Source organism: Peromyscus californicus, unplaced genomic scaffold (assembly GCF_007827085.1).
Source record: "Peromyscus californicus insignis strain IS unplaced genomic scaffold, ASM782708v3 Scaffold_8__1_contigs__length_139910024, whole genome shotgun sequence".
In the NCBI taxonomy this organism is placed as follows: domain Eukaryota; kingdom Metazoa; phylum Chordata; class Mammalia; order Rodentia; family Cricetidae; genus Peromyscus; species Peromyscus californicus.
The window spans coordinates 26614107-26639311 of NW_026294606.1; the positions used below are offsets into that span (position 1 = coordinate 26614107).

Consider the following 25205-nt stretch of genomic DNA (forward strand, 5'->3'; position numbering starts at 1 on the left):
TTATGTGTATGAGTGCCCGAATGTCTGTGCATGTGTATGCAGTTCCCGTGGAGGCCAGAAGAGGGCACTGGATCCTCTGGAACTAGTTACAGATGGTTGTGAGCCACTATGTGGGTGCTGGGAATTGAACCCTGGTCCTCTGGAAGAACAGTCGGTGCTATAATCATTGAGCCATCTTTACAGCCTGTCTTCCCTAATAACTTTTGGCAGAAAAATCTGAGCAGATCAACAGGCTAACCAAGTACTCTAGAAGAAACAAAGAACAATGTGAATGCCCCCAAATTTAAAATGCTCCAAAATCTGAGTTTTTGAACAATGGCATGATGATCAAAAATTTCCAATTATGAATCAGAATGCTCAACCAGTAAAGCCTATGTAAAAAAATGCAAAATCAAAAAACCCTACATTTCTGGTCCCAAGTATTTTAGATAACAGATATTCAATCTCTATTTCATGTCTTGTTTGTTAAGAAGCCGTTTTCTTGTACATATAGCCTGCCTGTATTTAAAGAGCCATTAAAGGCAACTGAACCATTTTGCTACCTTTATTCTTTAGTAATTAAGATTCCTTAATAAGGAAAATTGAAAAGTATAGAGAATTGGTTTATACAGATTGAGGAAAAATCCCATTTCTTCCTATTCATGTACATACAAAATCCCCACATACAGAATTTACTTTATTACTATACACACACACACACACACACACACACACACACACACACACACACACACACACACACACAGTAGATTATAGATAGTATGGGGGGGGAGGAACAGGCATGTGCCATAGCACACGTGCAGAGGTCAGAGAGCAACTTTTGGGAGTCAGTTCTTCCCTTCCAGTGTGGGATCCAGGGATTAAACTAGGTTGTCAGGTTTGCCAAGCAGAGTCTTGTCCACCGAGCCCTCCAGCACCACATACGGAATTTCAATGTTAATAGAGACGAACCAGCCCAGCACACGGGAAATAACATTTTGACACGTACTCAACTAACAAGTTACTGTTACTTCACTGTCTTCTAAGTGTCTTCTCCACAGCTACGCTCTCAGTGCTCTGCAGCCCCTGAACAGCGCGGCCCCCCAACAACGCGGCCCCCGAACAGCGCGGCCCCAGAACAGTGTGGCCCCCCGAACAGTGCGGCCCCTAAGCCGTTCTCTATTCAGTCTTGATTGGATAGCTGAGAAAGGAAACCAAGGTCCAGCAAGATGAAGTATCAGCAAGTGAACAGCACGCTACACCGTCAGTCTCCGGCCCTTCAGGGGTGTGTTTCTGTAAACATCTTACTGGATGTGCATCATTTCCAAGGGAAAAACCCACTTCTGTTGTTGTGGTTTTGAGACAAGGTCTGATCTTGGCTAACCACCAACATGCCCTGCCTCTGTCCCCTAAGTGCTGAGATTGAGGTATGCTCTATCACACTTGACTTAATTTTTGGTTAGCTACGACTTCTGCAAAGTATATACTGAGGAGCAAGTTTGTCAGGGGCTCCAAGCACCAAATGTGCCATTATCAGGCCAGTTAGTCTGTAGGGAAAAGAGATGAACTTGGCTATGAACTTGGGCGCCCTCTGTGTATGTAGTACAGCTCTCCCACTTAGCACATCTGCTGCCAATCATGCCGGTAAAACATCAGAACTCAAGAACATGTCTCCCTCTAGTGGAACAAAATGACTTCGAGGACAATTAACAGTATTCCACGGCAAAACAGCATGCTAAAGGCTGCCTAGTGATTCATGTAATAGCAAACCTGACTTATGTGCTGGCCTGCACTTTAAACCCCTTTATTTTAGTTCTAATAAACAAGAAGTGGTTCCAACTTGGCCCTTTGGTGTTTAAAACAGTCTTTTCAAAAACACTGATCTGGTCTTTGAGTTCAAGGCCAGTCAGGACAACACAGTGAGACTGTCTCAGGAACAAATTCATTACACCAATCTGATAAATTTTAAAACAATTTTAGGTCAGGGATGGTCTCAGTTTATCTAGTGTATGCACAGCCTGTGGGAAGTCTGGGGTTTAATCCCAGCACTGTATATAACAGGATGTCAGAACATGGTCCAAGAATGGAGTCATTTGAGATTTCTGAGTGCTTGTGAAAAAAACTCCAAGAAACGAGACAAGAGTCTTGTGACCTCAGTTTCTTCAAAACATGGAATTGTTCTTGTATTGTGCTTTTGGGTGTCCCTCCCAGGTGTAGTGAATAGAAGAGTGTGCTTCAGATTGTCACAGCTGGCTATTGTTACTTGTTTCTCCACCTCTGTAGAAACTACTCACATGACTCCTCTTACCCCTCAGAGTGTAAAGTTGGCTACCGCATGAGACTTTAGTCCACCTCATTTATTGGCTCCATTCTCCCAGGTCTCATAGCCTCTAGAGTGGCAAACGGTGTGGTGTCACACTTACACTCCTAGCACTTGGGAAAGAAACAAAAGCGTAAGGATCAGATTACACAGGGAGTCTGAAGCCAGCCTGGGCTACATGAGACACTGCAAGTAAATGAATTTTAGATGATGTTTTTGTGATCATTTGGTCCAAATACCACAATTTACACACGAGGACTTCTTTTCCAAAGGGAAGTGACTTCCCAGTGTCATAGCAGGTTATCAGAACAAGGAAGGGACCTTAAGGCTAGAGTTGGCACCCCACCCTTCATAAAGCCTCAACATTGTTCCATGCCAAGGCATCAGAATATGGACTGGGCTGCCCCACTCCCGTCTACATATGTACATGGATTAAGAGAACTAACCTTTTAGGTTGAGCACTTTCCATGGTAGCCAAATGGCCTTATGGCAAGCTTGAGGGGTGCATGCTGACCACATCAATTCCTAATTTCCATCTTTATGAATAAGAGGCATGTGTGATATCCGTGCCTTTGCTTAGTTGACAGAACATCATCAATTAAACATCTACTGAGTTGACTATGTCTCAGCACATGATAGGTGCTGGGATACAAAACAACAAAGACAAATCCCTACCCTTGTGAGGTTATATTCTGGTCTGGGGTTATATGTGTAAGTAAATTCAATATGCAAGGTACTTGGTCATTGGTAGTTACAGAAAAATAACAAAGGAAGAATGATGATGAAAGTCTGCAGGAGCACAGGGACATAGAAGATAGTACCAAACCAAATGGATAAGACAAACCACACTGAGTCTGTGACTACATAGCCCTGGCTGGCCTTGAACACACCTGCCTCTGCCTCCCCAGTGTTGAGACTAAAATAGTGTGTCACCATGACTGGTCAACACTGTTTTAAAAGTGAAGATCTGGGTAAAACTGAAAGTGCTATCTGCATTTTTGAATATACAAGTTCCCTAGCTCTGTCCATAAGTGGAGTCTGGATTTCATAACACAAAGGGTATGTGTTAGGTTTCTTGTGACTGTGTAAAATGCCAGATAGAAACAGTGGTAACAATGGCAGTGAGTACCTATAGTGCATGTACCTGAGCTAAAGATGGGTGGTAAAGGAGGAAAGAGAGCAAAGAAACAAACATTCATTCTGGCTTGTGACGCCTGTGCTGAGACAGTACATTACGGCAGTGGTGAAGGAAAGCTGCTTGTATTACTGTGGCCAGGAAGCAGAGGAAAGCACCAGGATCCAATATTCCAGCAAGAACACCCCCAATGACCTGAGCCCCCTCCCTAGTTCTACCCTTACTCAGCACTATCGCTACCAACTTGGGACCAAGCTTTTAACATATGGCCTTTGGGGGACATCTAGGCTCTAACTCCACTTCTAGCATCCTAACCAAGCTCCCAGCATCTTTCACCTGGGCTGACAACAAGCACAGCCAATCATCTTCCATCTCTGCCTCAATTCTCCAGCTGCCAGAGCGAAGCTTTCAAAACACAAGCATGACCCTGTCACTCCTCTGCTAAAAACTCCATGAGCAGTACACCATCAGATCTCATGACTTCCCCTTTGATTCTGATGCTGCAGCCGCTTCTGATCACTGCAGACATTCTTTCGCTTCAGGGCCCTTCCCATGGCTGTTCGCATCGCTTGGAGTACTCTTCCTTCAGATGTACTGACTTGGCTTTGTTGTCTGCATCTTTAAGTAGCCCAGGCTGGAAGCTCAGTGCGACTCAGCTTCCAGCATTTTGTCAGGTATCTCACTGTGTGGCCTGTGTCTCCCCAGGCATTCTCTTTACTCAGCATTATTTCTCTATATAATTTGTAACCTAAGGGAAGAATGCTATTTATTTTGTTTAATGTTTCATTTCCCTATGAGAATGCAAACTATTCAAAAGTAATTTTGTTTTGTTCACTGCTATATCCCAGTACCTAAAATACCTAAATGTTTGAACATGACAAATGGCCGGATGTGAAATGGCTTCTGAACTGAGAGGTCTAGCTGGAAAGGCATTCTAAAGACAAGAGGGATCACATGACAAACAAGCACAAGAACACACAAGAACAGAGCTGCCATGAATGGCAACACCACGGCCAGATGGAACTCCAGGCTATAAGCCACAGCTTGATAATCAGTTGATTTCAGATGTGTCTTTGGCATGTACAAAGAAAACCAATTCCCAAGTCTGTCCGAGTGCCTTTATGATCACCTTTATAAAGGCTGTGGATGTTCATCACATTTAAATATTTATGATACTTCTGAAAAAGTTTGTGGAAGAAAATATATAAAAATAAAATGTACCAAGTTCTTCATTAAAATAGTACTTTAATAAATCCATTAAAAGCAGGGCAGTGACTGGATCCCGGTATTACTGGCTTTGGGCTTTCAAGGCAGTCCATGACCACACCCAGTCTTCCCCAACAGTGAGATGGAGAAGACTAAGATGTAGTCAAGCAGCCATCCTCGTAGCGACAACTTCTACTTGAGGTTCACAAAGGAGCTGAGGACGGACGTCCACAACATGGTTCTGCATTCTATTTGCCTTTTTTGGCCTTGGCTGTTTTTTCCTTTCTTTTTTTCACATGTTTAGGGATTTTATTTTTCCTCTTCTCTCTCTGGGCTTCCTTGACCATCTTTTTTCTTTCCTGTAAAAAGCAAACACCACAACCCCAACAAATTTCATTCATTCAGAGTATTCAAACTGTTATTAGAATTAAATTAAAATTCTTACGTTAACAGGATAAAAGTAAATGTAGCATAAAAACGTAACAATTACAGGTTAGTGAAACTCGGGGGTACAACTTTTCTTTGAGGCTCCCTGTCTCACTTCTTCCCATCCCCACCCCAATACCCCTGCCTTCTTCCATCCCTCAAGAGGGTCTCACTTGGTTGTCCAGAGTGTTCTTGGTCCCCCACCCTAACCCCAGCCCATCTACCACTAAACTACATCCTGACCCTTGAACTTTGCTGAAACTGCGAAGAGTCCAAATCAATATCCCTGTATGTTACTTGATGTTTACAAACTCCCTATTTTAAGAAAAATAAAGATTAGAAAGAAACAAATATTTGCTTCTAGTAGGCAGACATAACCTGTTCTCTGTGCAATATTGAAGAAGCTCCTAATAGCAGCCAAGTCTCTAATATACTCCAAAAGTAAAGTTCACATTTAGTTATGGAAACTACAATTAAAGGCACTTATTGACGCCTGCAGTGGTAACCCACGCCTTTAATTCCAACATTTGGAAGGCAGAGGCAGGTGGATCTCTGTGAGTTCAAGGCCAGCCTGTTCTACAGAGTGAGTTCAAGGACATCCTGGGCCACACAGAGAAACCCTGTTTCAAAAAAAAAAAGCCAAACAAGAGTAAAAAAGGCATTATCGATGCTTCAGAGCTACCACACTCAAGAGAAATAAAGATCTCGGCTAACCTTTTTATCAAGGTCAGGGTCAGCAGTGTGTCTTTTGCACTGGGCATTCTCTCCCTGCTCTTCAGAGTCTGTGTCAGAGCACTCGGAACTTTCAGCCTCTTCTGAATCCAAACAAGTCTTTTCCTTAACTTCACGTTCTAGGAGTGCAGGGACCTTGAAGTTATTACAGAACCATGTTACTTGAAGCCAATTACTTATCTATTTGTTAGTCAACATGTCAATGCCACCATTTTATATCAGCATGCCAGACACATGTTAAAGTCATGCACTGAAACATCAAGACAGCAGAATCAACATTAGAGGGAAAGATGGACAGCATCCATTCACACCAGGAGGACTCAAGAACATGCGCAGATAAAGGAACCAGCACAGGTGTTCAATCTTTTGACACTACCACATGATGCTGTCATCTAGCTATAGTCACAGCTAGCCTGGCACACGTGTGGTCCATTGCCAAAGGCTGGGCACATGCCTGATTACTAGGGTTATCTGGGTGACCTAAAACAACAACGTAAGTCTGCAGCTACTTTTAGCAAGCCAAATGGTTGGGATGGGATTTGGAAAGGATGTGAAATACAGAGGCAAATAATAATAATAATGGTGATGATGATGAAAACAACAACAATAATAAAGATCTACTTCAGTGACTTCACAACTTTTTCTATGAAATGAACAGTCAACCAAGAGAAAGTTTCATTTTCCCTGAAATTTACTACATTTACTTAACTTTTTTTTCTTTTTTGAAACAGAATCTCATTACATAGTCCAGGCTGACCTTGAACTTTTCATTTTCTTGTCTTACAGGTAAGTGGGTTGAGTGATGGTAGCTGAACTAGGGCCTCTGGAAGAGCAGCAAGAGCTCTTAACCACTGAGCCATCTCTCCAGCCCTGACATTTTTCAAAACTGATTGTAAAACTACCAAAAACAGGGTATGGCTATCAGTAATACCCCAGACCAATGCAGATCAGAATTAAAGACAAATATTTCACTTTTAACAGAATTCAGGGACAGAAAAAAATAGGTTCATTTCCAAATTTAATTCTAATACTACTTTACACTAAGTTTTACATCTTTTAAAAACAGTTTCCACAGGCTGGCAAGATGGCTCATCAGACAGACTGACAATCTAAGTTGGATCCCAAAGACCTAAGAGGTGTAGAGAGTCAACTCCCCAAAGCTGTCTTCTGGTAACCCACCATACATGTGCTATGGCACACTTATGAGTACACACACAAAAATAATAAATGTGTTATATATAAAGCAATAGTAACACATGTTCTCCATACCTTCTGGACACCTGACAAATCTTTTTTCAATCCCGTGACAGTCTGGTATAGAATCTTGTAACAAAAAGGAGAAAGAAAAAATATAAAAATTAACAATGATACGTACATACTACACCACTGAACACTGGACTAACCACTGTGATTCTGAGAATGTACTCAAAATCTATCACACAGTAACACAGAAAGTAGCTTGCGCTGTTCTTATGTGCCAGGTATGCATGCCCAGGCCCAGCACAATCAAAGCCTGATAGTGTTCAGATGAGCTTGTAACCCACCAGGTGACAGCAAATACTAACTTTGCACTTTTTCAGTGCAATGTTACCCAGTCCACAAACAATCCTATTCTGCCCTCATCAGTAGACTGACATGGCAAAAGTTGTAGTTATGACTGAAAGTGCTTCAAGGGGCAGCTCAGTGATAAAGAGTACACGCTGCTCAATCACGAGGACCAGAGTCAGGATCCCAGCACTGATATCTGATGACTCAGAAAGCTCCCAGGGCCCAACAACCTTTTTTGGCCTGGGGGCACATACACAAATGTGTACATGCGATCACACAGACACATATAATTAATAAATCTTTTTTGTTGTTGTTGTTAAAGTGTGTTAGACCAGAGAGCTAGCTCAGCAGATAAAGGCACTTGCCATGACATCCTGCCTACAATCCTCCGAAGCCAAACAAAGGTGGAGACAGGGACTCGACAGAGCTGTCCTCCGGCCTTCCTACAGGCACCGCGGCACGCGTGCTCTCACGCACACATCTAACACACATAGCAAGAATTTTTGTAAATGCTTTTGTTTTTCGTGCATGAAAATCTGGAGGCCATTTCTTCTATCTTTCTAAAAACTTACATAAACACCTAAGTTTTTCTACATGGCTGCAAAGCCTCAGGGTTTGTTTACTTTCTGGTCCGTTAACAAACAATTATTCCAAGGGGACTGGAGATGCACAGTGGCTATGAACTTGTTCTGCTCTTGCTGAGGACCTGTGTGGGAGGCTTACAATCCCCTCTTAACTCCAGCTCCAGGGCGACTTAACACCTCTGGCTTCCAAGGACACCCAAATTCACGCATGTGCACATACTACCCCCCACACATACACACATGACTAAAAATGATATAAATATTTTAAACATTTCTTCAAATGTGTGTGGAAATGAAGCATAGCTTATCAATCTACTACAACCACTTTTATCCTAGACTTCTTTGTGAATCTGCTTTTTTACAAATTATAGTTCTCTGAACACATGCAAATGCATCACTCCCCCCACTTAAATCCAGAAGTATTCCCTTTACAGCCACCATGTATGGAAGCATGTTTATACAAAGGGAGTTGACCATCTCACTAGCACCAAGCCAGGATTAAGCTCAGGACAGTCTCTTTTGTTAGGACTGGCTCTGTAGTCAAACCAAGCTACTCACATTATCTTGTTGAGTATTCAAAGCCATGTCTTCTTCCTTCAACCTCATCATTATATCCACATCTCTCTCATAATTTTTCACTTCATTCAAGGTTCTGGGAATGTATGCTTGTTTGAACACCTAACAGAAGAAAGCAAAATTAAACTATTTTTCCCATTCCCCTCCATCCCTTCAGTAGCCTTAGCTCTATTAATCATGCAGAAATCTGTATTAGCATTTCCAACACTGACTTTCAGTCAACTTGTGTACCCACTGGTGTTGTCTCTGCTATGTGGTAAGCTAAAAATTTGATAAGATAAAAATAAAATTTTACAACTGATTTAAGGAAGAAAAGAGTCTATTCCAGATGATCCTTAGAATAACACTCCTCCCGTACATTTTCAATTTCAAAAAGCATCTTCCAAGAGGAAGGACAGGATGGAGTTATAGTTAGCAAAGATTGTTTGTCTGTAAGCAATTGAACACATACATATATTCTTACCATGTAGAACATTACCACCCAGCTGCTACAAAACTTCTGATCAGAATAAACTACAATAATAATAAATACAGTAATAATAAGCTTACTGTGGACCTTAATAAAGATGTCTTGACTTCTTAGGACTAGTTTGATTTTATTTTTTAACAAAGTATCAATATTTAAAGTCTGTTATATTTATAGAATCAGTACATAGGTCATTTAAAAATTTATACTTGAAAATTAAGTCTTTTCCTTCTTGACTCACACACCCCACAAGCTCTTTCAAAACTACCTTAAAAATAGGCAAAGAGGCCGGGCGGTGGTGGCGCACGCCTTTAATCCCAGCACTCGGGAGGCAGAGCCAGGCGGATCTCTGTGAGTTCGAGGCCAGCCTGGGCTACCAAGTGAGTTCCAGGAAAGGCGCAAAGCTACACAGAGAAACCCTGTCTCGAAAAAACCAAAAAAAAAAACAAACAAAAAAAAAATAGGCAAAGAGGTTGCTGAGTAACAATATAACTGAATGTAAATTATATTCCATGTATCTATAAAATCAAGTTCATGCTTTACCAACAAAAACAAAACCAGGAAAGACCCTGTAACACCAGAATTAGTTGGGAATGGTGGCACACACCTGTTATTCTAGCAATCAGGCAGCCGAAGCAGAATGAGTGTGACTTTGAGGCTGGGTTATTTATACTACATATCAAGTTTTAGAACAGCCTGATTTATATGAAAAGACCCTGTCTCAAACACACGACAGAACACCCCACAGTCCCACAGCAAACCCCACAAGTACTCCCCACAGCTGTGAATACATAATAACCCCCACCTCTTCATCCACATGATCCTGACTAGTCTTTTCTTCCTTGGTCCTTTGGGATGCTATTTCCATGGCCTTTGAGAGAAATCAAAAAATCAGTTTCTTTACATTCACCCTAGAAAAGACACAGTTTCTATTTTGTAAGGAATTTTTTTTTTTATCTTAATAGGTGTCATGTCTTCACACTTCTCAAAGTACCTAGAATGAGCATCTACAATGTAGGTTGGCTCTCCACCAAAGACTTGTCAGTCACTTAAAAAGAAACAATAAATCCTTCTAGTCTCAAGGTACCTTTAGTCCCCTTCTTCCAGATCAACACTGGGGTGCAGCTCAGTGGTGGAACACTGGCCTGGGCTATCCAAAGCTCCACATTCCAGCACCAGCATCACACTCACAGCCAGACCCAACTCATGGTGTCTCTCTTCACAGCTATAGAAACCCTAAATAAAACAACATGTAGTTGCCTAGTACATAGTCAGGTATTGACAACATACAAATGAAATGTCTGTCCCTCAACGGTTCATAATCTGTCAAACACGGTGGTGCACAGCTAGGACCCCGGCATTCAGCAGGCAGCAGCAGGAAGAGCATGAGGTCAGGTCAGCCTGGGCGACAGAGAAGACCTAGCCCAAAGAAACAAACACCCCAAAAAGAGACCAAGCCAACCTGCCTTTTTAAATGGTTGCTACCTTTTAAGTCATAGCTGTCTGAATCAGCAACCGCAACTCTGCTGCTGCCAGCAGTGGTCAGGCCGCCAGGGCTGAAGCCAGAGGAGTTCCATTCCCTCCGGCTCCAACTCTTGCAAAGCTACGAAGGGAACTTAACTAGACCTCTGTCCCTCTAAAGAACTCAAGATTCAAAGGTTAAAGTGGAATTCTGCTCTTCAGAAAGGCTGAACAAGTAGCTCACCTCCTCGCCTTGATCATGTCCTCCAAAAAGCGCCAATGCGTCTCCTTGGCCCTCTTTATAAACCCTTTCTCACCTGGCTCCTCCCTACCACTTCCTGTCAGCTAGTTGCTGACGCAGACTCTTGACCGCAGGTGAATTTTATTTAATCAAACACATCTGTGCATCATTAAACATAAACGGTTCCAGAGCATAAACAAAAGTAACACACCTTGAAATAATATCCTACAACACCAACCAACCAAATAAACGGGCTGGAGATGTACTCAGCTAAGAAGGCCAGCACAGCATGCACCAGGCCCTTGCTTTGATCCCAGCACTATAGAAACTGGTGTAGAGGTGCACACTTAAAATCTCAGAACTCAGCAGACAGAGGCAGGAGAATCACACATTCAAATTTATCCTTGGCTATACAGTTTGAGGGGGCCTGGGATACAGGAAATACTGACTCAAAAAAAAATTTAAGAGAAAACAATACCCCTGAAAACAGTGTTTCTCCCGAATTTTCTCTTGAGACAGGTTTCTGACCTGGGTTTTAAATTTCACCAGGCAGAGCAGGATGAACAAAGGCTAAGATAGAAAGGCATTCCAGGGGGAAGCGGAAATATGAAAACCCTTACCTGACTCAGAAGTGACAAGAGTAACAAGAGATAAATGGACTATATCAAATATAAAACTTCTGTTTGGGGGCCAAAGGGTGCACTCAACAAGAGGGGAAAAGGCAATGCCCAGGCTGAAGAAACAGCGCCGCTCAGGACTGACGAAAAGTGAGCAGCCGGGGTTCACATAGGACAAATGGCCTGCTTCAAACAGAGTCTAGTCAGGCGTTTCTCCAAGAGAAACATGAGAAGGTGTTTAGTGTCACTCATTATCAGAGGAACACTCAGCACACTCATACCAATTACACCTTACACCCATTCGGACGGCTCCCCAATGGGAGGGTATCAGTGCGGACCAGGATACAGAGAAACTGCAAGTCCTGCGGTGTCAGCAGAACTAACTGCAAAACAGTACAGTCAACAGGCCCCAAACTTGGAGAGATAGTTATATGCTCATATTCTCTCCGGTATTAGTCATGATAACCGAATCATGTGGAAGAGAGCCCGAATGTCCACTGACAGATGAGACCATAGACAAAGTATGGTCCATACAAATGGACTATTACCCTTAAACAAGGAAGGAAATCCTGTCACACGCTAGAACATAGATGAGCACTGAACACGACGAGCAAAATAAGCCACAAAGGTCGAACAAGGAGCTGAGGGATGTCTCAATAGTTAAGAGTGCTTGCATCTCTTCCAGAGGACCCGAGTTTGGTTCCCAGCACTCAATTCAGGTGGCTCATAACCACCGGTAAGTCTAGCTCCAGGGGATCCAATACCTTCTTCTGGCCTCCTTGGGCATCTGCACACATAGCACACAGTCCCAGAAACACACATATATACAAGTAAATAAAAAATGAAAAACTTTAAACATTCATGGAAGTTGAATTCTGTAATCTTGCCAGTTGAGTAAGGTCAAGAAAGCTGGCTTTCCTGACATCTTTGCTGTTTCTAATTTCACTGTGAAATGAGAAGTGCTAAGCGACTACGGAAATGAATAATTACACTAGGCAACCCAAGTCCCCCAGATGTACACACAAGGCAATTTATACTTATTCTTCAGCCCATCTTACCTTTTCGAGATAAGCATCCATGTTCTCAGGGGTGATGGAAGGATCCGTGACAAACTCGAAGAGCTCCCGAACGGTCATCACAGCAACAGCATGCTTGAAAAAGAAATCTGTCAAAGGAAAACCATTAATGACAGCTCTACAAGGGGAACCTACAACTCCAACCAGGAAACAGAAAAAGAAGGAAAAATGCACCATCTCCAGCCAACGGTTTAAGTGGCACTGTACTGGGCAATTAAACGAGACTTGTTTGTCGGTGCTGGCAGTCAAATGCAAGGTCTTCCGGGTGAGAGGCAAACATAGTGTTCTAATGCCAGACTACATTCCCACTCCCAGTGACGAGACCTTATCCTATGCATGCAGAAACGCTGTCAGGAAATGCCACTTTCTACTCACCATTGACATTAGCACAGTCTTTTCTCAAGAACTCCAGTGCGTGTGGGTGATCATGCTCCACAGACTGAGAAACATCAATGATGTACACATCTCCACCATGGTACCTTGTGGACAATGAACACAGAGGTTAGAAGTTACTACTAGACTCTTGTTTGTTTTTCCATCTATTCTGAAGCTGGCTGTGGTGGCACACACCAGCAGGATTTGCTGAAGGGGGCAAAGGTGGGAGGACCAGGCCAAAATTCAAGGCCAGCCTGGGCTACACATTTTTAGCTTGGGTGCAGTGGCATACGCCTTTAATCCCAGACACTCGTGAGGCAAGGCGAGTGGATCTCTTTGAGTTTGAGGCCAGCCTGATCTACAAAGTGAGTTCTAGAACAGTCAAGCTATGTAGAGAGACCCTGTGTCCAAAAAAAGCCAAACAAAAAAATAAACAAAAATCTATTCTGTTCTTTGTTTTGAATAGGGTCTCTCTATGTAGCACAAGCTAGCCTCAAATTCTTAATCTTGCCTCAGCTTCCTAAGTGCTGAGATTCCAGGTATGCCTCTACCTGGCTTAAAAGAAAAAAAATTCACCTTAAGTAATTCATAAATGACTACAGCAGGTAAGAAAGGGCTATCTTGACTAATAAAAAGGTAAAACTGAGAAAATTTCAAAGCTCATTAAGTCAGCTAAAAATGCACCCGTCCCCTGAGACCACGAGGGGCTGGGGCTGGAATCCACAGGCTCACATACACATACTAGGCACTTGTTCTACCAACCAAGCTACAACCTCAGTCCTTCACAGTGGTCTATTCAGTGACTAAGGTCACTGAAGGCAGTGACCACATCTTACCTCCTACCATGGGGAAGCCAACAGAAAACAGTATGACTTTATAGATTTGGATTTTTTAAAGGACATAAAATAATAAAAGGGCATTTTCCAGGAAACAAATCACTCACAGCATGTTGAATTCACTGAGATCTGCATGGACAAGTCTAGCATCCTGATACATTTTCCTCATGTACTGAATGACCTGCAGGTACAACTCCCGTGCCTTCGATTCTGACAACTGGACATTTTTCAAAAGTGGTGCGGGCCTTGAATAAATAAGAACGGCAATAAAATTATCAAGTTTTCTTGCCTCATTCTACAGTTACATGCACCTCTCTTCTGTCATTTGTCATGTGAACTGACTATGGGATAATGGATGCCACTCCAAAACGCTGACAATTACAGGTACTTTCCAGAGCTTTAAGAAATTAAACATTCCTCAAAAACAAGGTTAACTTTGTTATTCTGAAGCACCATGAAACTTCTCAATGGTAAACCATAACAGTTATGCACTAACACAGTAGGAAAGACTCACGAAAGGAACTATGGGAAATACTTACCTAGTACATAGCTCACTGGACTTAAGATACAGTTTCACCATGAAATCTTTTGACCTTCCATATACTTACATGTCATCTCTGCCAATGAAGCCCATGAGAAGAACATGACTTTTTAGCCGGATTGGTTTTGGACATGGTATGTTTGCTGTACTTAGCCTGTGATGTAGATAAAAGGACAATTGGAAGTCAAGAGACATATAAACAAATTATGAATACTGCTGTTAGGAAACAGTACCAAGTCCTCTCAACTATATTGCTTTTCCTAAACCAGTGGTTTTAAGTGGCACTAGTATGTACCACCAAGAACATCAAAACTCTGATAAACTATTAAATCCCATAACTTGTGGTACCTAATCCACTTCTAGAGGTGTTAAACTGTGAAAAATAAAAAAGTACATCTTAGAATTGATGAGACATAGCAGCTAAATCAACAATTATCTTTTGAATTTACTAATCTCAAAAATAAAATCACTGTACACAGACCTAGTGGTTAGCTGGCTACAGGAAGATTTCAAAGGACTTCCAAACCAAATGGTACTGGCTTAAGAGCAAACTATACTTATGGAGATCACATAAAAAGTTAAAAGACACTGGAAAGGGGAAAGAAAACTCCACAAACTGAGAAAACTAGGTAAATGTCCTTTCTTTACAGTAGTTACGGCAAAATGACTTCATGAATGTGTCCCAAACTGGACTGAGTAAGGAAAGCAAGTAATTAGCCAAAGAGTATAGGACCTGACAAAATTTATCTAAAAGCCCTGTAATTTCTTTAAGTGACAGCATTATCTTCGCCATGTCACTTACTACTGTCTAAACTCCTGTAAAAGCCTGATCTTCCTCAAACAAATTCTCCATGTTTTCACATGGCGTCAGACTCTTCAGTTAGTCAAGCGTATGTAATAGAGCTCCATGGTCTAAGGCCTCCCACTCTGTGGAAAGGGCACGGCACAGACACACAGACAGACACAGTTAAGCGTGTGCACCACCCCCACCCGACACCCCCAGTCACCTGGATAAATTCCTCATTTCCTTTTCTGCCCATGTCTTCACCATTTTTCTAGGGTTCCCTTTACAGTAGCCACGACGGAACCTAGAGTAAGAAAACATGTGTTCCTTTAGTCTCTGCATTACACTATTTTAGCACTCTCAGAAAAAGGAATTCAAGAATCCGGACTCACCTAAATTCCCCGGTTACGTACTTATCACGATCTTTGAACACCAAAATAGAAGTTTTGTATATTTTGATTGCTCTGCTCTCTCCACTGGCTGTGCTGGCATAGTATACATTAGCCTAGTTTAACCAAAATCAAAGGAAATGAAGCATGTGTTAAGTAACTTCTGTCAGTTTTCCAGGTGATTCTAAGCTCAAAAGTAAACTGAAACAACATCTGTATCACTGCCATCTCTTGAAGGTGTGAATTAAAATATGAAACATTGTATCACAATTAATATACCTCCAGGTGGCATTCATATGCCACTGTGTTATGTTCTGGTCATTGGTGGGCCCCATATATCAGAATGGTTCCATAAAATTGTATTACCTACAGTGATGTCATAGACAGTTTTTCTACTACACAAAACTGCTGAACGACTCATTCCCCTGAATGTAGCCTATTGTTACATGAGGCATACATATATAGAAAAGTCCAATTTAAGTGTAATTGCTTTCACACATGTATCTCTAATGGTAATTTTCTTACATCTAATTAATTCCCACAGAATGAGTTGCTAATTGTGATGCTGTGAATGAGCTACATCTTTCACAGGCTCATGGATCTAAAAGCTCACTTCTTTTCCAGTACTGATGCAGCCATGGATCTCTGCTATGTCTCCTTTATCCAACATCTTGAATAAAATCATCCTTGTCCTGGGATCCAAAACCTGAAAAGAAATGTTTGGTTTTGTTGTTGTTTTTAAGTACAATCACGAAAACAAATCAGACAAATAAATTATAGAACAATAAAGTACATAACCAGGGTGATCAAGATGGTTCAGTGAATGAAGGTGCTTGCCACACAGAACCCACCCACATAAAGGTGGATGGGTGGAACCAACCCCATGCGTTTTTGACCTATGGCCTCCACATAGGCACCATCATGCACATACACACATTCTAGTTTGGTTTCTGTTGCTGTGATAAACACCATGACCAAAACAACTTGGGGAGGGAAAGGTTTATCTCATCTTACACTTCCAGAAAACAGTTCACCGCTGGGGGAAGTCAGGGCAGGAGCTCGATGTAGGAACTGAGGCAGAAACCATGGGGGAAAGCTGCTGACTGCCTTGCTTTCCAAAGATTGCCCAACTTGCTTGTTTATACAACCCAGGATTACTTGTTGAGGGGAGAGGGCACCACCCACAGTGGGCTGGCACACAGACTTGCCTAGAAAGCCAACCTGATGGGGGCAATCCCTCACTGGAGGTTCCTTTTCCCAGGTGACTCTAGTTTGTAGCAAGTGAACAAACGAACTAACATACAATAATAAGTTAACATTATAAATAAGACCTTTTATGTCCAGTGATTCATCAATTCCACAAACTAGACTGCAGGTTAGCTTCTACTTCCTTGGGGGTACAGGGCAGAGGGGTGCTTAAATCTTAAGTCAAGGAGCTATATGTCAAGAAGCTGCTATTTCAAAATGTGGAATTGTACATATACATATAGGTAGAGGAGAGCACAGGTAGGCAGCAATAATAATAATCCAAACCTTTTTTCTAAATCATTTTCTTCACATCAAAAATCTAGATCAGGCCGGGCGGTGGTGGCGCACGCCTTTAATCCCAGCACTCGGGAGGCAGAGCCAGACGGATCTCTGCGAGTTCAAGGCCAGCCTGGTCTACAGAGTTCCAGGAAAGGCGCAAAGCTACACAGAGAAACCCTGTCTCGAAAAACCAAAAAAAAAAAAAAAAAAAAATCTAGATCAGGTGACATACACCTTTAATCTCAGCACTCAGGAGGCAAGAGGCAGGCATATCTCTGAGGTTGAGGCCATCCTGGTCTAAACAGCAAGTTTCAGCCAGCAAGGACTACAAAGAGAATCTGTCTGTGTCTGTCTGTCTGTCTCTGTCTGTCTGTCTGTCTGTCTCTCTCTCTCTCTCTCTCTCTCTCTCTCTCTCACACACACACACACACTTCAATCACATCCTGCTGCCCATAAGAAATTAGGGACTAGCACCCCACCCCCTGCAAAGAATAAAGCACATGTAAGAAAGAGGTCTCCACAATTTGAAGGTATTGCCCTTTTTTCCTTTTCCCCTTATCTATATATGCCCCAGACACATGGCGGCTACTCAACCTATTTCACGGCACATATTCAACCTATTTAATGGGAAAGACCCTAGTCTGCTAGTCTCTGCCTTCCCAACCTGAGAAGGGGAAGCACTGATAGTAGCTTCAAGGGTTATGGCCAGACCATGGCTCTACCTTACCTAAGTGGTCCAATTATACAGCAAAATGCCACTCACTGAACTTTACTCAGGAGTAATTTTAGGTGAGATTAGCACCAAGCACCAAGGAAGCTAAAAGCAAGGCACAATGCAGAGGACAAAGGAATGATAATTTCAAACAAGACCATGCAGCACATGTCAAGCATACCTGTTCTACAGTTGCTCTGTCGGCCTTATCTTTAACTCGATACCTAAGCAAAAACAAAGGTAGTCAAAACTCAGTGAGAAGCCAGCATGAGACTTCTAAATGTAAACGACTCTGTGACAATTCTTAAGCAATTTTTCCTAAGAATTTTTCATCCTAATTGATATTCACTCAGTAAAACTCCATTTCTCTGAGCATGCAAGTCAAATCTCCTTAGCAGACATGTCCAATCTTTTGTTATTTCATTTTAAAGTTTTTATTTTTTTCCATTTATTATTCTTGTGTGTGAATGAAGTGTAGATAAGAGCATGCTACTCTGCATATGATGGTCAGAAGCCAAGTTTGGGAGTTGGTTCCCTCCTTCCACCATCAGGGATCAAACTCTGGTTGTAAACTTGTGTGACAAGCACTTTTACTGTCCCCTCCCCCCACCATCTCCCAGGACCCCTTTTGGTATTTCTACAGGACATGTCATCTACAAAGCTCACACTCGAGAACCATGTAATCAAGAAACAACAAAAACAACAGATCTCATGTTTTAAGTAAGTTTATAATTTCTTGTTGGACTTCATTTATTATTATCCTCAGTCACATGCACTCACATGAGCCCACAGCCACGCACATGCATGCGCGCACATACACACAAATACATATGTGTGCATATATAATGTTATGTATGTAATATTTAATACATTTCACATATGCATACAGAAAAAAGGGAGAGAGGGAGAGTGGATGGAGGAAGGAGGGAGACGGGGAAGTAGAGAGAGAGGGGAAGAGGAGAGGGAATAAGAATGTGTGTGTAAGAGGAAGTCTTTCTACCTTCTCGAGCACCTGGAGTACAGTGACAAGGGAAATACTGAGTGTGTTCATACTGTTCGTTAACTCTTTAATGTGGACGGACACTTGATTTGCTTCAGCTCATATAACTCAATCCAACACACTATCCTAAACTAACAAGGGTTCAACTACAAGGAGTCAGACAAGGTCAGTGAAATACCAAGTGACTAAGGTGTCACTTAGAAAGTAATTATCTCTGTGGACACAGCAATAAAACTGATTTTCATGTTCAGTTTTAACACTGCTATTGAATTAATGTTATTTCCTATACTGTAAAGATCATCCCAGTTATTAGCACATGAGAGAAGTCAGCCAGGTCTTAGTCTAAACTGGAATCTACAAACACTTATCTTTATGAAAACACATATATGGACTTCACAAGATTGTACTTTTACTACTTAAGACTCATTTAATATTTAGATTTACAAAAGTATACAAAAGCACACTCTACGCTAATAAATGAAAGCACATCAACATCCTTTGCAAAACAATTATGCTACTCAGTCAAGAAATTAGTCTCCACCAACTATGCTTATAATGAAAACATTACTTACGAGTCTGCTTCTTTTTGTCTAGTTTTTACGGTGACTTTGTTTATGACAGAATCAGTAACATTCAGTTTATCTAAAAGTACAAAAACTCACAATGTAAACAATACAGGAGGCAAAAAGACACTAATAGTCTCTGAACAGGGTACTTCACCCTCTCTCTTCCCCCCTTCTACATTTTTTTTTTTGGTTGTTGTTGTTTTTCAAGACAGGGTTTTTCTGTGTAGTTTTGGTGCCTGTCCTGGATCTTGCTCTGCAGACCAGGCTGGCCTCAAACTCACAGAGATCTGCCTGGCTCTGCCTCTTAAGTGCTGGGATTAAAGGCGTACACCACCACCCGCCCAGCCTATATTTTCTTAATAGAATTAAAATATATTTTACTTATGAGGCAAGCAATAAGTTAAGATATTGTCTTCATAATATGCATTTATAGCACTATAGGTGTGATTTTTTGAGCCGGAATTCTAAACTCTAGATAAAGACAATACTCAAAAACATTGGATCTACATATTAAATCTCAGATACTTACTATTTTGTACAATATAGATAACACAAGTGTCTGAATTCAAAGTTTAATTCTGCAAACTTCAGTTTCTTAAGTTAGATGTACATTATGATGACCGTGAAACACTTATATACATTAATCTGATATTTATGGACAGTGTACATGAAAGACACTGGGTAGGTTTAAAGAGTCAAGACAGTGCAAGAAAAAAATGATGGCCTTGCATTTTTAAAGCAGTATAATTCAAACTAGAGCTGGCTTTCAACTAAACCATTAACACCATCATAAAGTCTCTACCAAATGAAATAGCATTTTTAGGCTGTTTTAATTCAAAATCCAATGCAGAACAGGTAAGAATCAGAATGAGTATCTGAAACTTCATATTCCCACAACAGATGAAAACAAAGAACTAAGAAGGTGTGAATTATAATAACTTTAAGCCACTAAAAGTTATTTTTCTTCATTCAGCTCAATCATTGAGCCAAATACATTTACATCTTGAGCCAACAAAAATGCCTAACATTTCAGCATTTGGAAGAATCTCTTCACAGCCCAGTTAGGCAATGTTTTTTGTTTGCTTGTTTTTTCAAGACAGGGTTTCTCTGTGTAGCCCTGGCTGTTCTAAAACTTGCTCTATAGACCAGGCTGGCCTCGAATTCAGAGATCTGCCTGCCTCTGCCTCCCAAGTGCTGGGATTAAAGATGTGAGCCACCACCACCCAGGCTAGGCAATGTATCTTTTAAAAACTTACTTAGATTGATTTTATTTTCAAATTTTCTCAAGGACTTGTCAATTGGAGTAGACATTTTGGCTGAATTGTAGTTAGAAGGCTGTCGATTTGCCTGTAAGAAATTAGTTTAAAACAGGGTTAGTTGTAAATTCAAGCCTAAGGTTCACATTACGTTCTCTCTTCCCTTAGTTATTTTTTTTTATATTTTGGGGGGAGGGGCACCACACACATGGAGGTGAGAGGACAAATTTTAATTGCTGAGTTTCTCCTTCCACCCTGGGGGTCCCAGGAACAGCTCAGGTTGTCATGCTTGACACCAAGTGCCTTTACCTGCTGACCCGTCTCCCCCGCCCCAGTTCAGTTAGTTATGACTTGACACCATTACATACGGGAGCACACTAAAAAAAAAAAAACATTTTCTAAGACTTTTTTTTTAAGGTGTTTATAGCTGGAGAGACGACTCAGCAGTTAAGAGCACTGGCTGCTCTTCTAGAACGGGTTTGATTCCCAGTACCCACGTGGTAGCTCACAACTGTCCATAACTTCAGTCTAGGAGATCCAAAACCTTTTTCTGTTCTCCTCGGGCATTTCATCAACTGCATGCACATGGTGTACAGATACACTTATAAAAAATAAAAATAAAAAGAGGCATTTCTAAGAGAAGGTTAAGGTTACTGACTAGAACAGAGGTCCCATGTTATTCTCTTCAATGTATTTTTTGTTATTATGAATGTTAGATTTCTTTTTTATTTAATTAGTTTCTAGATTTGATACTTGAGAATATTCATTTACCTTCAAAGTGTTTAATGAAGAGCTAAAGCTAACATTAAATTCATTCTAGTAATTTTATTTTAAGCCTGACTCTCAAGAAAGGAAAAGGGGAAAGACAGCCTGAGGCTCAACACTTATATTGGTGCTCTGCATGTATGTATATGCATCGCATGGTGTTTGGTGCCCACAGAGGCCAGAAGAGGGCATTGGATCCCCTAGAACTGGAGTTATCTCCAGTTGTGAGCTGCCATGTAGTTGCTGGAAATTGAACCCAGGTCCTTTGCAAGAGCAACAAATGCTCTAAACCACTAAGCCATCTCTTCAGCCCCTTTAACCTTTAAAATAACTTTTGGCCTTGGGATATAGATCAGTAACACAATACTTGCCCTTGGTTTGATTCCTAAGACCACAATAAATAAAAATCAAACATGTTTCCTATCATATACATGTTTGATAATTGATTTGATTTTTGTCATGCTGGGATGCATGGCAGGCAAAGTGTTCCAACAATGCACTGTACCCACAACCTAATGATTTAATTGCTATAATCATCAGCAACCCAAAGTAACAACTAACATTAAGTCTATATACATCAGAACACAATCTATGCTGAAATTACCCGGTCTCACCAGTGACTCAGTGGAGGAGCCGCCAACCCGCGCCCCCCTCCCCCGCCCCCCCGAAAAAATAAAGTGGAGAACTAATGAGGAAGACACCTAACATCTGCCCCCCCACACAATATATATATATATATATACATATATATACATACACATATAAGCAGATTTACAGAATGACTCCATACCTGAGGGTTACTGCCTCCATTCTGGGTACAGCCCTTGGTGAGTTTTCCAGTTCCATCATCCCAGTACCAATCACTGTCATAATCATAGTTGTCTTCCTCATCGATCTCACCTTCGTCCTTCACCTCTGTCACATCATTCGGAAGGTTTTTAAGTAGGATGTCGTCCTTTGCTTGAATTGACTTCACTTCTACGCTTTCACTAGACATAAGAGTGTTCTGGCATGTTTATACACCCTCTAAGGGGAAAAACCATACACATACATACAATCCTAAAAATTCCCTTACATTTCCCAATCTGCTCCATCTTCCCCCTCACTTTTTGTTGTTATTGTTTTTGTTTTTTGATACATGGTTTCCCTGTGTAGTCCCAGATGTCCTGGAACTCATTTTGTAGACCAGGCTGACCTCCAATTCAGAGATCCTCCTATCTCTGCCTCCAGAGTGCTGGAATCAAGGAGTGCACCACCACACCCCATGCCAGGTTCCATTTTTATAAACTTAGTGCACCCCAAACAAAACACATTCTAGCAGATGTTCTGCGTAGCTCGTGCTCATGACCCTGGGGCTGCTTTCTGGGGCTCTAGTTCCCTCAAAGACAGAAGCATTCTCCATTCAAAGAGGTACCGTCAGGAAGTTAGCCACTGCCCTCCTGCAGGCAAATGCCAGCTCCTACAGTTCCCTTTCCTGTCCCTTTATGACCCAGGGTGGTCCTGGCATCCACTCTTATGTCCTCTGGGGAACTGTTCCACCCTTCTGCTGTAGCCCGCGCTCAATCCACACATTTGTCAATAATCTTTGTCACACTGTCTCCAAGTATCCCAGGAACATGCCAGCCATTTCTGATGGGTCTCTTCTAGAAACCTCACGTGTCTAAATGGAAGTTTAAGCCTCAGGCAAGGATTACCACTGGGAGGTTTACTGGATTGTTTGGTGAAGATGATTCACACGACTGAGGAAGCTTAAATAACTGTAAATTTAATGACAGGAGTGTTAGCAACCTCATGATGTCTGAAAACCACTGGCAGCATAGTGAAGCTGACCACAGCCAATTCCCAGAGAAGCTGGACATTCACTCTGGACACAGCAGCCCCGCTGAAGTACTAGGGTTGGCAGCCAGCTAACACCAAGGAGAACTTCTGGGTACCACCATGACAGGGGCTGTCACAATCGGCTGTTGCTTAATGGGTGCTATTCAAGGATTAGATTGTACCTCCCCACTTTGACTCATCAAGTACCTAAAAACTGCCACATCGCCTGCACTGAGACTGTGGCGTGTGTGTGTGTGTGTGTGTGTGTGTGTGTGTGTGTGTCTGTCTGTCTGTCTGTCTGTCTGTCTGTCGGAGTTGGGGGGGTATATGTCTTAACATCCACTGGCCATGGAATGTTAGATTTGGTTTCTCTCATAACATTTTATTTTGGTATCTGAAGACACTTCCTATTGTTCCCTGGCCTGTGTCTTCCGATAAGCAGCCAGCCAGTAATTGGGTTGTTGCTCCTCTAGACGTAATTGTCATTTTCCTCTTGACCATGTCAAGATTTGCTCTTTATCTTTGGCTTTCAATGCTTTGAAGATTTGCCTCAAGGAAATAGCTAGACAATATAATCCCCAGTGTAGTATTTAAGCACGAACTGCTGCTTCTTCCAGATACGATAGACAAAAGGTCTGCCAGGCAAAGAAGTTCACAGAACACAACCATAAATCTTAGGCATATATAAAAAGGGAGTATGTGTAGATAGCAGAGGGATTGGAGGCCGAGGAGCTCGGCAAAGGACGGGAGTCAGACAGTCACACTATAAAAACTCAGATGAGGGTCAGTTGCAGAAGACTTGCTTTGTAGCCCAGGCTGGCTTCAAACTCACAGAGATCCGCCTGCCTCTGCCTCCCAAGTGCTGGGATTAAAGGCGTGCACCATCACGGCCTTTTTTTTTTTTCTTCTTCTTTTTTTTTTTTGGTTTTTTTTTTTTTTTTTTTTGGTTTTTTTTCGAGACAGGGTTTCTCCGTGTAGCTTTGCACCTTTCCTGGAACTCACTTGGTAGCCCGGGCTGGCCTCGAACTCACAGAGATCTGCCTGGCTCTGTCTCCGGAGTGCTGGGATTAAAGGCGTGCGCCACTACCGCCCGGCTACATCACGGCCTTTTTAATGGGAACTTTTCCATCTTGACATTGCTACCTCAATATCATTCTATGATCTCAATTCTAGGAGCCATCATGTTTGAACCTGGTTTTTGTTTGTTTTAATTGGTTCTCTGTTCCACTCTTACTCTCCAAGAACATCTATGTAAATGACCAGTTCCTTTAATTCATAAATCAAACAGTATCTTAACTCCTCTCAGCCACTTGTAAGGGTCTACCTGGCTGGTCTCCCTTCTGCCTCAGTTCTCTCCATTGTGCTCTAGGCTCTGCCCTTTTGCTTTTGTTTTTACAGCCAAGAGGAATCAACTATAGGGCCTTCACTTGTCCACTCGGTCACACATGCTGTTTCTCCTCTGATTCTTCTGGCCATTTAATCTGGACTTCTTGTGGTTTTAGTATTGGAAATAGAATCAGAGCCCTATCTGTGGTAGGCAAGCGTTCTCCTGAGCTATTAAATCTGGCTCTTTCCTGCTCAATGCATTCCATTTACACTATCTGCTTCTGCCCTCCTTTCCAAATAGACAGTAGAGACTTGACTTATCTTACTCATCACTATACCTCCAGTGGAAGACAAAAATCTGCTGAGTGTTATGTGGAACCCTGTATGTAGCGGGGGGAAAAGGCTTGTGTTTCTCAACTATCCCCAACTCTGCTTCTCTGCTGATCACTCTGGGAACCCAGACTCCCTTGACAGGTAGCTTTCACGACCTGCCCAGCTATAAGGACAGACCCTGGGAAAACCACAGCCCAAACCAGTCAGGCGTCAGCTCCCCGGGAGGAATGCGGAGCTGGCGGAATCTGAGCAGTCCGTGTGTGGTCTCCAGCAGCCTACCTGTCGGAGGAATCCGCGTCGTCGAACTGCCCGGGGACCACCGCGACCATCCTGTCCCGACTGCAGTCCATGACAAGGGGGGGCGGAAGAGACGGGTTTTCACCTGGCGAACCCAACCGCGTCTTCGCGATTCCCGCCTCACACGAATCGCTCGGCAATCGCCAGGCGCAAAGCAGCAACCAGGCGCCACGGAGTATCAGGATACACGATTTCTACAAACACCAGCACAGACAGACCGGAAGTTCAATGCCGGAAGTGCGTCACTAGAAGTTCCGCTCCAGGCCGTAGTGCCCTCCAGGCGCATGTGCGTTACGGTGGCCGGGAAAGGCCA

The 25205-nt window shown here is 42.2% G+C and overlaps 1 protein-coding gene across 4 annotated transcripts; it reads right to left on the minus strand.

The window, feature by feature from the left end:
* Positions 1 to 526: 526 nt before the first annotated feature.
* Riok1 (RIO kinase 1) lies at positions 527 to 25097 on the minus strand. 4 transcript variants are annotated; one of them, XM_052727863.1, is made up of 17 exons: positions 24875 to 25097; positions 21909 to 22107; positions 20354 to 20444; positions 19104 to 19173; positions 17713 to 17755; positions 15906 to 15998; positions 15296 to 15408; positions 15127 to 15207; positions 14187 to 14273; positions 13686 to 13823; positions 12743 to 12846; positions 12350 to 12456; positions 9778 to 9843; positions 8489 to 8608; positions 7068 to 7121; positions 5781 to 5917; positions 527 to 4999 (listed from the first exon to the last, which is right to left on the minus strand). In XM_052727863.1, the coding sequence occupies exons 1-17, from the start codon at positions 24943 to 24945 to the stop codon at positions 4933 to 4935; spliced, it is 1641 nt and encodes a 546-aa protein (XP_052583823.1). In that variant the 5' UTR covers positions 24946 to 25097; the 3' UTR covers positions 527 to 4932. The 4 variants fall into 4 exon arrangements, with proteins under 4 accessions (XP_052583823.1, XP_052583825.1, XP_052583822.1 ...); XM_052727865.1 differs by having other exon boundaries at positions 5781 to 5933; positions 21909 to 22033; positions 24875 to 25096; XM_052727862.1 differs by having other exon boundaries at positions 5781 to 5933; positions 24875 to 25096.
* Between the last annotated feature and the right edge of the window lie 108 nt (positions 25098 to 25205).

What these genes read in the sequence shown, in the direction of transcription:
- Riok1 (XM_052727862.1), bottom strand. Translation starts at nt 24,945, where the DNA reads ATGGACTGCAGTCGGGACAGGATGGTCGCGGTGGTCCCCGGGCAGTTC. An exon ending in CTCAGTGAATTCAACATGCT is followed by an intron (nt 12,847 to 13,685) that starts GTGAGTGATTTG and finishes ATTGTCCACAAG; the next exon opens with GTACCATGGTGGAGATGTGT. An exon ending in TGGATGCTTATCTCGAAAAG is followed by an intron (nt 9,844 to 12,349) that starts GTAAGATGGGCT and finishes TTTCTCTCAAAG; the next exon opens with GCCATGGAAATAGCATCCCA.